At 30.7% G+C, this 13,367-nt stretch overlaps 1 protein-coding gene across 1 annotated transcript; it reads left to right on the forward strand.

Moving 5' to 3' along the window:
- Positions 1 to 4,369: 4,369 nt before the first annotated feature.
- On the forward strand, positions 4,370 to 6,435 carry LOC122859509 (transaldolase). The gene is made up of 5 exons (XM_044163134.1): positions 4,370 to 4,619; positions 5,054 to 5,177; positions 5,272 to 5,511; positions 5,613 to 5,738; positions 5,813 to 6,435. Exons 1-5 carry the CDS (start codon positions 4,523 to 4,525, stop codon positions 6,222 to 6,224), a joined length of 999 nt encoding a protein of 332 aa, XP_044019069.1. The 5' UTR covers positions 4,370 to 4,522; the 3' UTR covers positions 6,225 to 6,435.
- Positions 6,436 to 13,367: the final 6,932 nt, after the last annotated feature.

Here is a 13,367-nt window from a genome sequence, read left to right on the forward strand (position 1 = left end):
CTATCGGAAAAAAAGGTCATTACAATTTAGGGCTTTTTTGATCCGCCGGTGTGGAGCTTTTATATGTAAAATCTATATAAAAAAAATTTTATAAGCGCCATCAATGTCAAAAAAAAGCTTTGAATTGTATAAAATTTGCCCAGGGGTATGTTCCAAAACCTGGTTCAGTTCGGTATATCGAGATGGCAGCGATTCAAATCAAATATATGAAAATTTTAAACACCCCTATAAACTTTTTTATATTAGTGTCAGGATAGCTATTCTCGACATAATTATCCCCGGCGACAGGGATAACTATTTTGTGGAAATTTACCTTAATTTATGGCTTTATTTGTATCTTCTTCAATGGTTTCCATCAAACGACTATATCGCTTTCGAGCATTTTCATGTTATCCCCTTTTACAGGGGATAATTATGTCGAGAATAGCTATCCAGTTGATGTATTTTTTGGTAGAGGAAGGAGAATAATATTAGTTAGTTATTTTTTATTCTTACCAATAACAAGTATAAGTGATAAACTTATTATTGCGATAAAAAAAATGGCAAAAAAAAAACACTGAACGAAGGTTTTGGAACGTACCCCTGTTGCACCCGTATTCAGAGGATGTTCTCATTAGGGCGTTTTTTTTTCGATCGTGGCGTTTGTGAAGCATTTCTATGTGAAATCCAGCACCCGTATTCACAGGGCATTACAATTTAGGGCTTGTTTCATCCACCGGTGGCGCTTGTGGAGCTTTTATATGTAAAATCTATATAAAAAAAATTTTATAAGCGCCATCAGTGGCAAAAAGAAGCCCTAAATTGTATAAAATTTGCCCTGAGAATACGGGTGCAGCACCAGAACATCCTCTGAATACGGGTGCAGTGTTAGGTAGGTAAGATACCTTGGTATCTTACATGTGTAAGATACCATGTAAGATAACGTATCTTACATCATCGATTTCATACATAGAGGTATCTTACATTGCGTTCCCAGCGCCTCCTACGAATAAAAGTGGAACCTTCGTGCTACAATTTTTTTTTATCCGATAAATACATGTGATTCATTTATTAAAAAAAAAAAATTCCAAAAACAAGCAGTAGCTAAGGAAAAGATGTAGCTAAGGAATTAATGTTGCTTGAAAAAGAATTCCTTTGGCAACTGTAATTCCTTAGCTCCATCTTTTCCTTGGGATTTTTATTTATTTAAAAAATTAGTTATTTAGAATTAAAGCAACATTAATTCCTTAAAACATAATTTTTTGGCAACATTCATTTCTTAGCTACATCTTTTTCTTAGCTACTGCTTTTCCCTGGACATTTGTATTATTAAAAAATAAATTTACATGTATTTTATTTATGGAAAAAATCAAAAAGGTCCAAGGAAAAGCAGTAGCTAGGGAAAAGATGTAGCTAAGGAATTAACGTTGCCGAAGAATTATATTTTAAGCAACATTATTTCCTTGAAACACAATTCTTTGGCAACCTCAATTCCTTAGCTACATTTTTTCTCTTTTTAATAAAGTTGATTATTTTAAAAAATAAATTTACATGTATTTTATTTATAAAATAAATAAAAAATGTCCAAGGAAAAGCAGTAGCTAAGGAAAAGATGTAGTTAAGGAATTAATGTGACTAAGGAATTATTTCCTTGAAACATAATTCTTTGGCAACCTCAAGACATTTTTTATTTATTTTATGAATAAAATACATGTAAATTTATTTTTTAAAAATACAAATGTCCAAGAAAAAGCAGTAGCTAAGGAAAAGATGTAGCTAAGGAATTAATGTGACTAAGGAATTCTTTCCTTGAAACATAATTCTTTGGCAACCTCAAGACATTTTTTATTTATTTTATAAATAAAATACATGTAAATTTATTTTTTAAAAATACAAATGTCCAAGAAAAAGCAGTAGCTAAGAAGAAGATGTAGCTAAGGAATTGTGACTAAGGAATTATTTCCTTGAAACATAATTTTTTGGCAACCTCAATTCCTTAGCTACATCTTTTCCTTAGCTACTGCTTTTCCTTGGACATTTTTTATTTATTTTATAAATAAAATACATGTAAATTTATTTTTTAAAAATACAAATGTCCAAGAAAAAGCAGTAGCTAAGGAAAAGATGTAGCTAATGTAGCTAATTGAGGATGCCAAAGAATTATGTTTAAAGGAAATAATGCCTTAGTCACATTAATTCCTTAGCTACATCTTTTTCTTAGCTACTGCTTTTCCTTGGACATTTGTATCATTAAAAAATAAATTTACATGTATTTTATTTATGAAAAAAATCAAAAAGGTCCAAGGAAAAGCAGTAGCTAAGGAAAAGATGTAGCTAAGGAATTAAGGTTGCTGAAGATTTATATTTTAAGCAACATTATTTCCTTGAAACATAATTTTTTGGCAACCTTAATTCCTTAGCTACATCCTTTTCTTAGCTACTGCTTTTTCTTGGACATTTGTATTATTTAAAAATAAATTTAGGTACATGTATTTTTTGGACATTTTTATTTTTAAAAAATAAAATGACATGTATATTATTTATTTAATATAAATAGAAAATGTCCGAGGAAAAGCAGTAGCTAAGGAAAAGATGGAGCTAAGGAATTAATGTTGCCAAAAAATTATGTTTCAAGCACCATTAATTCCTTAAAACTGGTTTTCCTTGATTGTTATATATTTATATAACAAATAAATTACATGTACCAATATATATCGAGCAATAAGAACTAATTGTCGAGTCGGCAGTCAATAAGAATGTTCAAAATGGCGTCAGAGGTATCTTACAGTTTCTTACAGTAACTTACAGTATCTTACTATAAGTGTATGAAACCTCAAAAATCGACCATTTACTGGTGAAATCTATATAAAAAAAATTTTGTCAAGCGCCATCAGCGGAAAAAAAAGCCCTAATGAGAACAATTTTGCCCCTTGAATACGGCAGTTCAATTCACAAGGCAAATTTTTTACAATTTAGGGCTTTTTTTTGCCGCTGATGGCGCTTGTAAAAATTTTTTTTATATAGATTTTACATACAAAAGCTTCACAAGCGCCGTGAGTGGTGAAAAAAAGCCCTAAATTGTAATGCCCTGCACCCGTATTCACGGGGCAAAATTGTTCTCATTAGGGCTTTTTTTTTCCGCTGATGGCGCTTGACAAAATTTTTTTTATATAGATTTCACATAGAAAAGCTTCACAAACGCCACCATCGGAAAAAAAACGCCCTAATGAGAACATCCTCTGAATTGCTCTGAATACGGGTGCTGTGAATTGGTCTGCCGGTGCGGGTGCGTGTGCAGGAGTAAAAGTGGCGCACTCTAGATAGCCATCGTAGTTCATGCCACTGCATACCACGAAATGTTACCCCCACCACGGGAGTTAGTTCTCCTGGTCTCTAATCTTCATGGTTCTGTACTTCTTGGTTGGCAACAAGAAGACTAGAGACCAGGAGAGTCAACTATGTACATTGGGAATGGGACAAAATATGTCGTGAAATAAGGCTTGTACATTTGGCCACAGAGAGGCGCTTTCGGCGTCTCGTGAACCACAATTGTTCACAATTGTTGTTGATATTTTAATGCTGATTTGTTCTATTTTACGTATATCAATTTGATATCAAAATACGCCACAAGTTTGTTATCTAAATTTATACAATTAATTGACTGTATGTAATAATTTTTGCTAAAAGAAGGATGTAGCTAAATAAATTATTCGTAGTCTAAAAAAATTGCTCAACTATTCGCCACAAATATTTTAATTTATTATAGAAAATGTTGCCAAGAAATTAATCTAGACAACATATAAATTTATTTGGCCACATCTTTCCCTTAGATATATTTTCTAATAGCTATTCAATCGATTAATTATGGAAAATATTTTCTAAGAAAAGGATGGAACCAAATAAATAAATTAACAGTCTAAATTAATTCTTCAATTATTTGCCACCAATATTTTGATTTATCATATATAATAATTTAGCCAAATAATTTAATTTGTAGTCTATATCATATTTTTTATGATAAATAAAAATATTGGTGGCAAGTGATTAAGGAATTAATTTAAATAGACTGTTAATTTATTAAGTATATGTATTATATGTATTATATTCAATACATGTGTGCGTGGTTCGTGGGTCGACAACAGCGCTGAAACGGCGTTTTTATAAAGCCTGCCCCTGTGTAAAAGTTTACGACGTTTTTGGTCCCATCCAGCCTATCCCCCACTACAGGGAGTTGACTCTCCTGCACCCGTATACTCAGGGCAAATTTTTTACAATTTAGGGCTTCTTTTTGCCACTGATGGCGCTTATAAAATTTTTTTTATATAGATTTTACATATAAAAGCTCCACAAGCGCCACCGGTGGATGAAACAAGCCCTAAATTGTAATGCCCTGTGAATACGGGTGCTGGTCTCTAGTCTTCTTGGTTGGCAATAACTTGTTGGTTGATATTATATATTCTACATTTAATCGTGACGACGAAACTACGAATTGCTGATTATATTTTTATTGAACAATTTACGTGTTATAATAAACATTGCAATAATGAGTTTGCCACAGTGCAAGAAAGTGAAGATAACAAGCTCATTGGAACAGCTGAAAGCTTTGACTATCGTTGTCGCTGATACCGGTGATTTTCAGGGTAAATTTGATTTAATAAATACTATTCTATCATTTTCTACAGATAGAAAAAGAATCTGTAAGTCAAAAGTCAAAGCGACAACATATCGCGTGATTCTTGTAAGCGCACAAACTGAACATGAATATTTTTCGTTTACAAATTAATAATTGCCCTGTTTGACTTTTTGTTATTTAAATTTTGACAGAAATAACTTAATTTTTTCATCTATTTTTGGAGTAAAATTATAGATATTTTGAAATTTCCTTTGAAACTTGACCTATCGTACGGTTAATGATGCTCATTAAAGCAGTGACCTCTACGTAACAATCGCCACGACCTTTTTCCTCTATCAAGTAACACTCTTTCGTTAAATTGTAATAATGTTGACTGAATTCGCCAGGTTAAAAAAAAAACAAAAGAATTATTTTATTGGTTTATTTTATATTCTTTAACAGCGATGGAACAATTTAAGCCCATAGATGCGACGACAAATCCATCCTTAATTCTTGCTGCTGCAGGTCAAAAAAAATATGCCCATTTACTAGATAAAGCTGTTCAATATGGCAAAAAAGTTGGCAGGTAAAATTCTCATTCATCTTTTGGAACGAAAAAAAGTATTTCCACTAACTGATATTGAATATTTTTTTTATTCTACAACTGCAATAAATTTTAGTAATCTTGAAGAGAAAACAGAAGCAGCAATCGATATGACATGTGTTTTATTTGGTCAAGAAATATTAAATATTATTCCTGGAAGAGTTTCAACTGAAGTTGATGCTCGATTGTCTTTTGACAAAGAAAGAAGTATTGAAAAGGCTAAGAAATTGATTTCTCTTTACGAAGAAGCTGGAATTAACAAAGAGCGAATTCTTATAAAGCTTGCTTCAACTTGGGAAGGAATTCAAGCTGCCAAGTAAGTTTGAAACAACAACTATTGGATCAAAAAATATGACAGACAATAACTGTCGTAACAATCAAATAAATGTCCTTTTTTTCATCAAAATTGTATTACAGAGAACTAGAAGAAAATTATGGAATACACTGTAATTTGACTCTTTTGTTTTCATTTGCTCAAGCTGTTGCTTGTGCTGAAGCAGGCGTAACTTTGATTTCTCCATTTGTTGGACGCATTCTTGACTGGTAATAATTTGTTTAAAATTAAAAAAATACGTATTTTGATTTCATACCTGTTTATTATTTTTATTTCACAATAGGTACGTTTCTAATACTGACAAGAAATCATTTGAAGCCGCTGACGATCCAGGAGTTATGTCAGTAACGAAAATTTATAATTACTATAAAAAATTTAACTACAAAACGGTTGTAATGGGTGCATCATTTCGTAATATCGGTGAAATTCATGAACTTGCCGGTTGTGATTTGCTTACAATCAGTCCAAAACTTCTCGAGGAACTAGAAAAGTCAACTAGTCTTGTAAAAAAAGTTTTGAATAAAGAGGCCGCCGAGAAGTGTGATCTTGAAAAAATAAATCTCAATGAAGCTGAGTTCAGATGGCTTTTAAATGAAGATATAATGGCAACAGATAAACTCAGCGATGGAATACGTAAATTTGCTGTTGACATGCGTAAACTTGAAGAATTGTTGAAAGAAAAAATTCAATCTTAACTTCCATTTTCTATAAGCCCAATCGAAAAAAATATCGTATTGATTGGTTATTTTTTTGTCTTCAATTTGTTTCTCTTTAATACTTTTTTTTACAACATTTTTATGGAATATTTACACTCGTTAACTGATTTATAAAAATGAAAGAACTAGGTACTTCGTTTTAAAAAAAAAATAATATTGAATATTCACAATAAAAACCACATTGAATTAATTTTACAATACTTTCAATTATTATGAAAAAACCAGAATATCGAAAAAAGGTTCTTAAGTGTAAAAGTATAGTTATTCTTATTCAGTCATGTTATGAAATTCAAGTATTTACAGCTAGTGGACAGTTAGCCGAAAAAGCGTAAAGTGAGTGAACTTGGTGATTTTGTTTCAATACCTGGCGATTTGCCTCAATTTGCTATGGAAATAAAAAATGGGTCTGATTACATAGACTAATTGATGTTGATTATTAAAACAAAGGTAGGAAGTCGGACGAAAAAACAATTCTAATAAACTATTAGAGATTTTTTAATTGGTTTTTTGGAGAGTTGGCTTTGCTGGATCCGATTTTGATAGTCTCGTTATTTGCCTGATGTTTATTACGGTATATTTCAAATAATTGAAATTCTATGAGATTTTTTTAAATAAAATTGTTATCAACACTGTCATCTTTTTTCCCTTCGGACTTTCTCGAGATAATGTTTGTCAAAATTGATGACTTTAATACACAGAGATAGGTGACATTTCAAACTTTTTTCATCAATTTTAATCTTTTCTTCTCCGGATTTTGAAAGATAGTTAACTTTCCAAACAGTGGAGTTTTTTTTCGTTTCACGTGTACAATGTACATATTACTTGCTAGTGTGTATTCGTTACGCGCATGCTAATTGCTACGAAAGAATTTCTCAACTACTAGCGCCACAAAATTTTTGGGACCTAGAGAGCATTCGATAGCTGGCCGAGGCCCAAGCTCGAATCAAAAACTTGCTATGAAAATAACTTATGTTGCCCCTGGTGAAAATATTTCTCCGCGATTTCTCCTGAATTTCTCCGCGATTAGTCCAAATTTCTCCAGAATTGACACATGCGGAGAAATGAGTGGAGAAAGGTATCGAAATTTTTTTTTAAATTTTCTTCGAAACGACTTGGGTAGAGGAACGTTCGGAAATATTTCTCTGCGATAAAAATACGCGGAAATACGTGTGACGGAAAAAATTTTACCGCAGAGAAATTCTTTCGAAATCAACGACGAGGGAAAATTTTTCCACTCATTTCCCCACATTCATCAATTTGATGAAACGATCACGGGAGTTTTGCAGACCAAGTACGTCTGGTATATGAACTTTTTTGAAAAAAAGTGTCTTCGAATTTTGATTTTTTACAAAAAAAATTAACATCATTATGCTTTGCGTTATGTAACAATTAATAATTAGTCATTTTTTTTGGAAGAATTGAAAATTGAAAAAGTTAGAAAAAAATTGAACAAATGGTGGAGAAAGTTGAAGAAAGGGTGGAAAGATTTGTCCGCCATTTCTCCAACCGTGTGAAAAAATAATTTTACTGCTGAAAAATTTTTTCGAAAATCAACGACGAGGATAAATTTTTCCGTCGTTTCTACGAATCAACTTGGGTAAGGGAACGTTCAAAAATATTTCTCCGCGAAAAAAACACACGCGGAGAAACAATTGAAAAAAATAATTTTACCACCGAGAAACTCTTCCGAGATCAACGACGAGGAGAACATTTTTCCACTCAATTCTACGCATGGGTCAATTTGGGAGAAATTTGGAGTAATCACGGAGAAATTCGGAAAAATTCGGGGAAATATTTTCACCAGGGATTGCATTTAAATATTCGGAATTATAATGTAGCAGTGCTGACCCCAGGAAAAAAAAAATTATCTATGATTATATGCAAAATTTATCATGTATGATTAATAAAATATAATAGATTTGAAATTCAATTCGCTTTTATTTTTTATTATTTTCTGTTTTTTCTTGATTAAGTTTATTATGAATTATATTAAATTCAACAACTGGGTTTGAAAAATCAATGCGAGACTCAGTTGTTGAACGCCACCATGTTTAACTTCAAATTGTGACACTTGAATTCTTAAAGCCGCCATTATTATTTATTTTGTTTATATGTTTAAAAACTGGTACCTAGTCGCGTTCAGAAAATACGACACCACATTCTACATCATTCATAAACTGGACCATCGTTAGGTGTTCACTAAATAAATTATTATGTTTTGTTCGTATTTATATTTTTTTGAATCAACTTTAAACTCTATTTTAATGAAAAATATATATCAGACTGTGTAGATTCAAAATTTTGGACATTTTTTGTGTTAAGTTGGGCAGTTTGTGCTAGATTCACGGAGAATAGCAATCGATTCCCGGCAACATTTTTTCTTTTCTATTTACACGCTCAAAACTCGAAAACTAATTGTTAAATAGAAAAAAGTTATTCTTGATAAATTGTTGAGAAATAAATAACCAACAATAAACCTCGCTTAACCCCATGCCTAGCTTCAACAGATAAGGCTGTAGAAATGCTTGAAATTACATGACAGTTCAATCATTTGTTCAATCGGTCGGCCATCTTTGTGTTATTTCGCCCCACAAACAGAATTTTTACAAAGCTATATAGTAAAAAATATTTAAGGAGGTTATACACAAATTCATTGCGGGCGTTGCCGGGAGCTTCTGACGTCACAGTCTCAAGTGAAACTTGGCTACACTGTAAAATAATAAAGTGTAAAGCGCCTGCGCCCCGTATACAATATATGGGATTGCGGGTATGTGTGTGTGTTTGAACATGCCATACGTTGCCACATCTAATTTTTGTAAAGTTTATAATTAATTTCTCATTAATTGACCGATCAACATATGAAAATTTTTCGCGCAATTAATAAAACTCGGTTTCTAGTATATGTGTGATTTTTTTCAAGACTTTTTCATCATTTTTTCTATCCGAAAAAAATGGTTGAAATCTCCATAAGAGCCAATGTTAAATATTATTTTCAATAATTAATTACAAAAAATTTAACCGATCAACATAAGAAAATAATTATACCGTTGTATTCAGAATGAAAAGATCTACTTGTATACAAAATTTCAGAACATTCTCATTATATTTTTTAAAAAAAGAGTAATTTGTGTATAACCTCCTTAAGTCTATGCTAACTTTTATATGTGTACATGATAATTTTTATTATATATATAAGAATATTTATTAAATTGTGCAGTATTTTTCATTCAAACATATAATAATTTTTATTGTTTTCACTAAACATGTATGTTCTTCATTTAATTAACTCATAACTCATAATCTAAGAGATTAATCAAAAAAAGTAATTCTTCATAAATTGTTTAGAATTGAAATTTCAATAATAAACTTCACTCAACCCCATGTCTATCTGCAATGGATAACGATGTATAGAGGCTTGAAGTAACCTAGCAATTTTTTGACATTTTACACATTTTACATAATTTTATTGTAGAATTCCGACTCTCGCGGCCAGTCCCAGAAATAAAACAAAAATTACAAAGTACTATAGTAATTTCTATTCAACCATGATTTTAATTTTTAGTTAAAATTTCACTCAGTGATCGTATAATTTTTTTTTTTAGTGAATTTTTACTCAATCTCAACTTAATCTTATGTAATTCTTTATAATCTTTCAAAAAAATATAATTACAACCTCGTATCGATAAAATTCGACAAGTAAATGAGATTTGATTGAACATTCTGTTATTTTCCTATGCTATTCAAATGGGGAAATTGAATGTTCGATTAGCAAGTTTCAAAAAATTTTTTTTCGAGCTTATATTTTTTTCGGGTACATTTTTTTTGAGCTCTTAAAGAAGTGATATAGAGGGTTACTTTGGAAAAAAAAAATTTTGTTTGATTCGACACAGTCTAATATATACATATATATATATATATATATATATATATATATATTGTAACATGACATTTCGAGTCAGCTACCTTCTCGGACCGTTGCTATGGGAATTAATATTTTTAAATAATATTTATAAATAAATATAAATAAATATTAAATATATTATTGGTTTATTCGATTTTTAGGCCGAACAGTAATACCAAAAATTAATAAATGAGTAACATAATAATAATAATAACTGAAAAACGTAGTTTCGTAACTCAAAATTATAAAATAAATTCTCAAACGCAATAATAACAATAATAACTAGAAAAATGAGTAAAATCGGAGTAGAACCATAAAACCTGCTGTAAATCCAACTGCAACACTGCAACGTAACGGAAACGGAACGGAAACGGAACGGAAACTCAATCATAATCTTAATCGTAGTCGAAATCTTAAACCAAATCGTAGTCGTAATCGGAAATTAAAAGCACAAAATTAACACCAGAAACTCAATCGAAACAAACCTTCCATAGACTCAGTCGAGGAAAACCTCAGGGTCGCTCAGGGTGTGGGTTATGGAGAGAGGGACGGGTAAAGTTGTGTGTGAGAATAAATTGAAGAATAAATTTAACAAACAATATTTTAAGCAAAGCAGTAAATTAACATTTATATTCAAAATCTCAATAATAAAATACAAAACATAATTAAAAACGTATCAAAAATCCAAAATAGCATATTTTATAACCAAAAATTAGAATCGAGAATACCTCAACTTAATCGAAATCTGCTTACACAAACCGCCAGTAAATCGACTCTAAATCCGTAAATAGCCTCAAAAGATATTCATATACAAAAGCAAAACTAAAATCGTGATCGGAAAATTAATTTACGCGTTATTCTACCAAAAATCCAAATTAACTAAATCAACTTAATCGTAGTTCGTCGTCACAAACCCCCAATAATTAATTTAAATCAAAGATACACGCGAAATCAACAATCAAAAGCTAAACGAGACCAGGACTAACCTCAGTCAAACATAACCAAAACGAACACGAGGCTACTCTCAGGGATAACCCATAGAGGCTCAGAATACTTGGTTATTCAGAGAGAACGACTGTTCAGCTCGGAGTCCCAAAGCAGAGAGAGAGTTTGTGCTACTCTAAAACAATACGTAGTCTGAATTCTTATACTACTCCCCTCTTCTTTTTGATATAGTTCGTTGAATAGTATACTCTCCGCATCAAGCTGGAGCCTCAAATAATAATAATAATAATCAAAATACGTATTACCGGGTTCACCCGGATTTCTATCAAACAAAAATAAAAAAAAAATAAATAAATAGTATTTTAAATAAATATTCTCTGCATCAGCTGGAGTTTTAAATACAAAATTAAATAAATAATTAAATAATATCACCGGCGGAAAGTCTAACAAATAAAATAAGATGGGTTTTTAAGGTAGGCGATAAATATCGCTACAATATATATAGCAATTTTTTATCTTTGTATATTTATAAAGCACTCGAAAATAGAATCGGTCTTAATCGTTCAGAAACCGGGCCCATGACCTTATAGATATTAAAAGTGAGCCGACATAACCATACATAATCATACATATATATACATATAAACATTCTTACCTAAAATAATTGTGTATGATTACGTCATTATGTCGGGTCACTTTCAATATATCTATATATGTTTGTGCTGGCGTGCTTTTGGGGACATTTTTCAGAAAATAAGGTGGGGGTATATATAAGTCTATAAAACTCAGACAAATCATGTATGATAGTTTTTATAATAGTCGAGTCTCCTAAAATAAAATTTAACCACTTTTGTTCAAAGTTTTAAAAAAAATCATGGGGGTGTATTTGAGGGTGGGAAATCGATTGTAGGGAAAAATCGCGGAAAAATTTTTTTCGGGGGGAAAAAAAATAAAAAGTGTTATTTGAATACTGGGCAGGCTATGGGTCGGAGGGGCAAATAGTTCAAATAAAAAATGTAGGAAATTGAATTATCTAAATTTTAAGTGTCTAGTTTTTCGCTTAGATTGAAGGGTTGAAGGGGAAATCGCGGTTGAAATATTTTGAAAATCGTGAAAATCAAACCGAGGGGGAATCTTAAATGAGGGTCACCGTCTCCGCTTTGTCCTATGCTTCGTAGCTTGAGTTCTGGGAATTTGAGGACATAATAATAACTAAAATAAATTGAAATGATATTTTATTTTAAAATAAAATAAGATTTATCATGGATAATTTATTTATGTAAATTGTTGTTAAATTTTTTTTTTTATAAAAAATTATTAACTAATTGTAAATTATTATTATAATGATAATAATAATAATAATAATATAAATAATAATTTAAATAATAATATAAAAATAATATTATTACTATTATTATTATTATTAATTATTGTTGATACTGAAAATAATAATTATAATAATAACAATAATAATAATCTTTTATATAAATTAATAATTTTTAAACAATTACTCGCGATTTCTCCGGTCCAGAATTTTTTTTATTTTTTCGAGATTCGCGGTGGTTCCGGGAGGGAAAGGGGTGGTCAAATCGCGAAAACGCCCTAAGACGAAATTGAAGTACACATCTTAAGGAAAATTTACACGAATTTAGTTTTTTTTTTTTAATTATTCAACAAGTTATAAATTTATTTATCCGGAGAAAATTTTATTTTTTTATTTTTTCGAGATTCGCGGTGGTTCCAGGGGGGGGAAAGGGGTGGTTAAATCGCGAAAATGTCCCGAGACGAAATCAAAGTACACATATTGAAGAAAATTTACACGTATTTATTTATTTTTTTTTTTCAATTATTCAACACGTTATAAATTTATTTATCCGGAGAAAATAAATACGTGTAAATTTTTCTTTAGATGTGTACTTTAATTACGTCTTAGGGCCTTTTCGCGATTTAACCACCCCTTTCCCCCCCTGGAACCGCCGCGAATCTCGAAAAAATAAAAAAATAAAATTTTCTCCGGATAAATAAATTTATAACTTGTTAAATAATTAAAAAAAAAAAACTAAATTCGTGTAAATTTTCCTTAAGATGTGTACTTTAATTACGTCTTAGGGCCTTTTCGCGATTTAACCACCCCTTTCTCCCCTGGAACCGCCGGGAATCTCGAAAAAAAAAAAAAATAAAATTTTCCCCGAATAAATAAATTTATAACTAGTTAAATAATTGAAAAAAAAAAAAATAAATACGTGTAAATTTTCCTTAAGATGTGTACTTTAATT

This window comes from Aphidius gifuensis, linkage group LG6, assembly GCF_014905175.1.
Source record: "Aphidius gifuensis isolate YNYX2018 linkage group LG6, ASM1490517v1, whole genome shotgun sequence".
In the NCBI taxonomy this organism is placed as follows: Eukaryota; Metazoa; Arthropoda; class Insecta; order Hymenoptera; family Braconidae; genus Aphidius; species Aphidius gifuensis.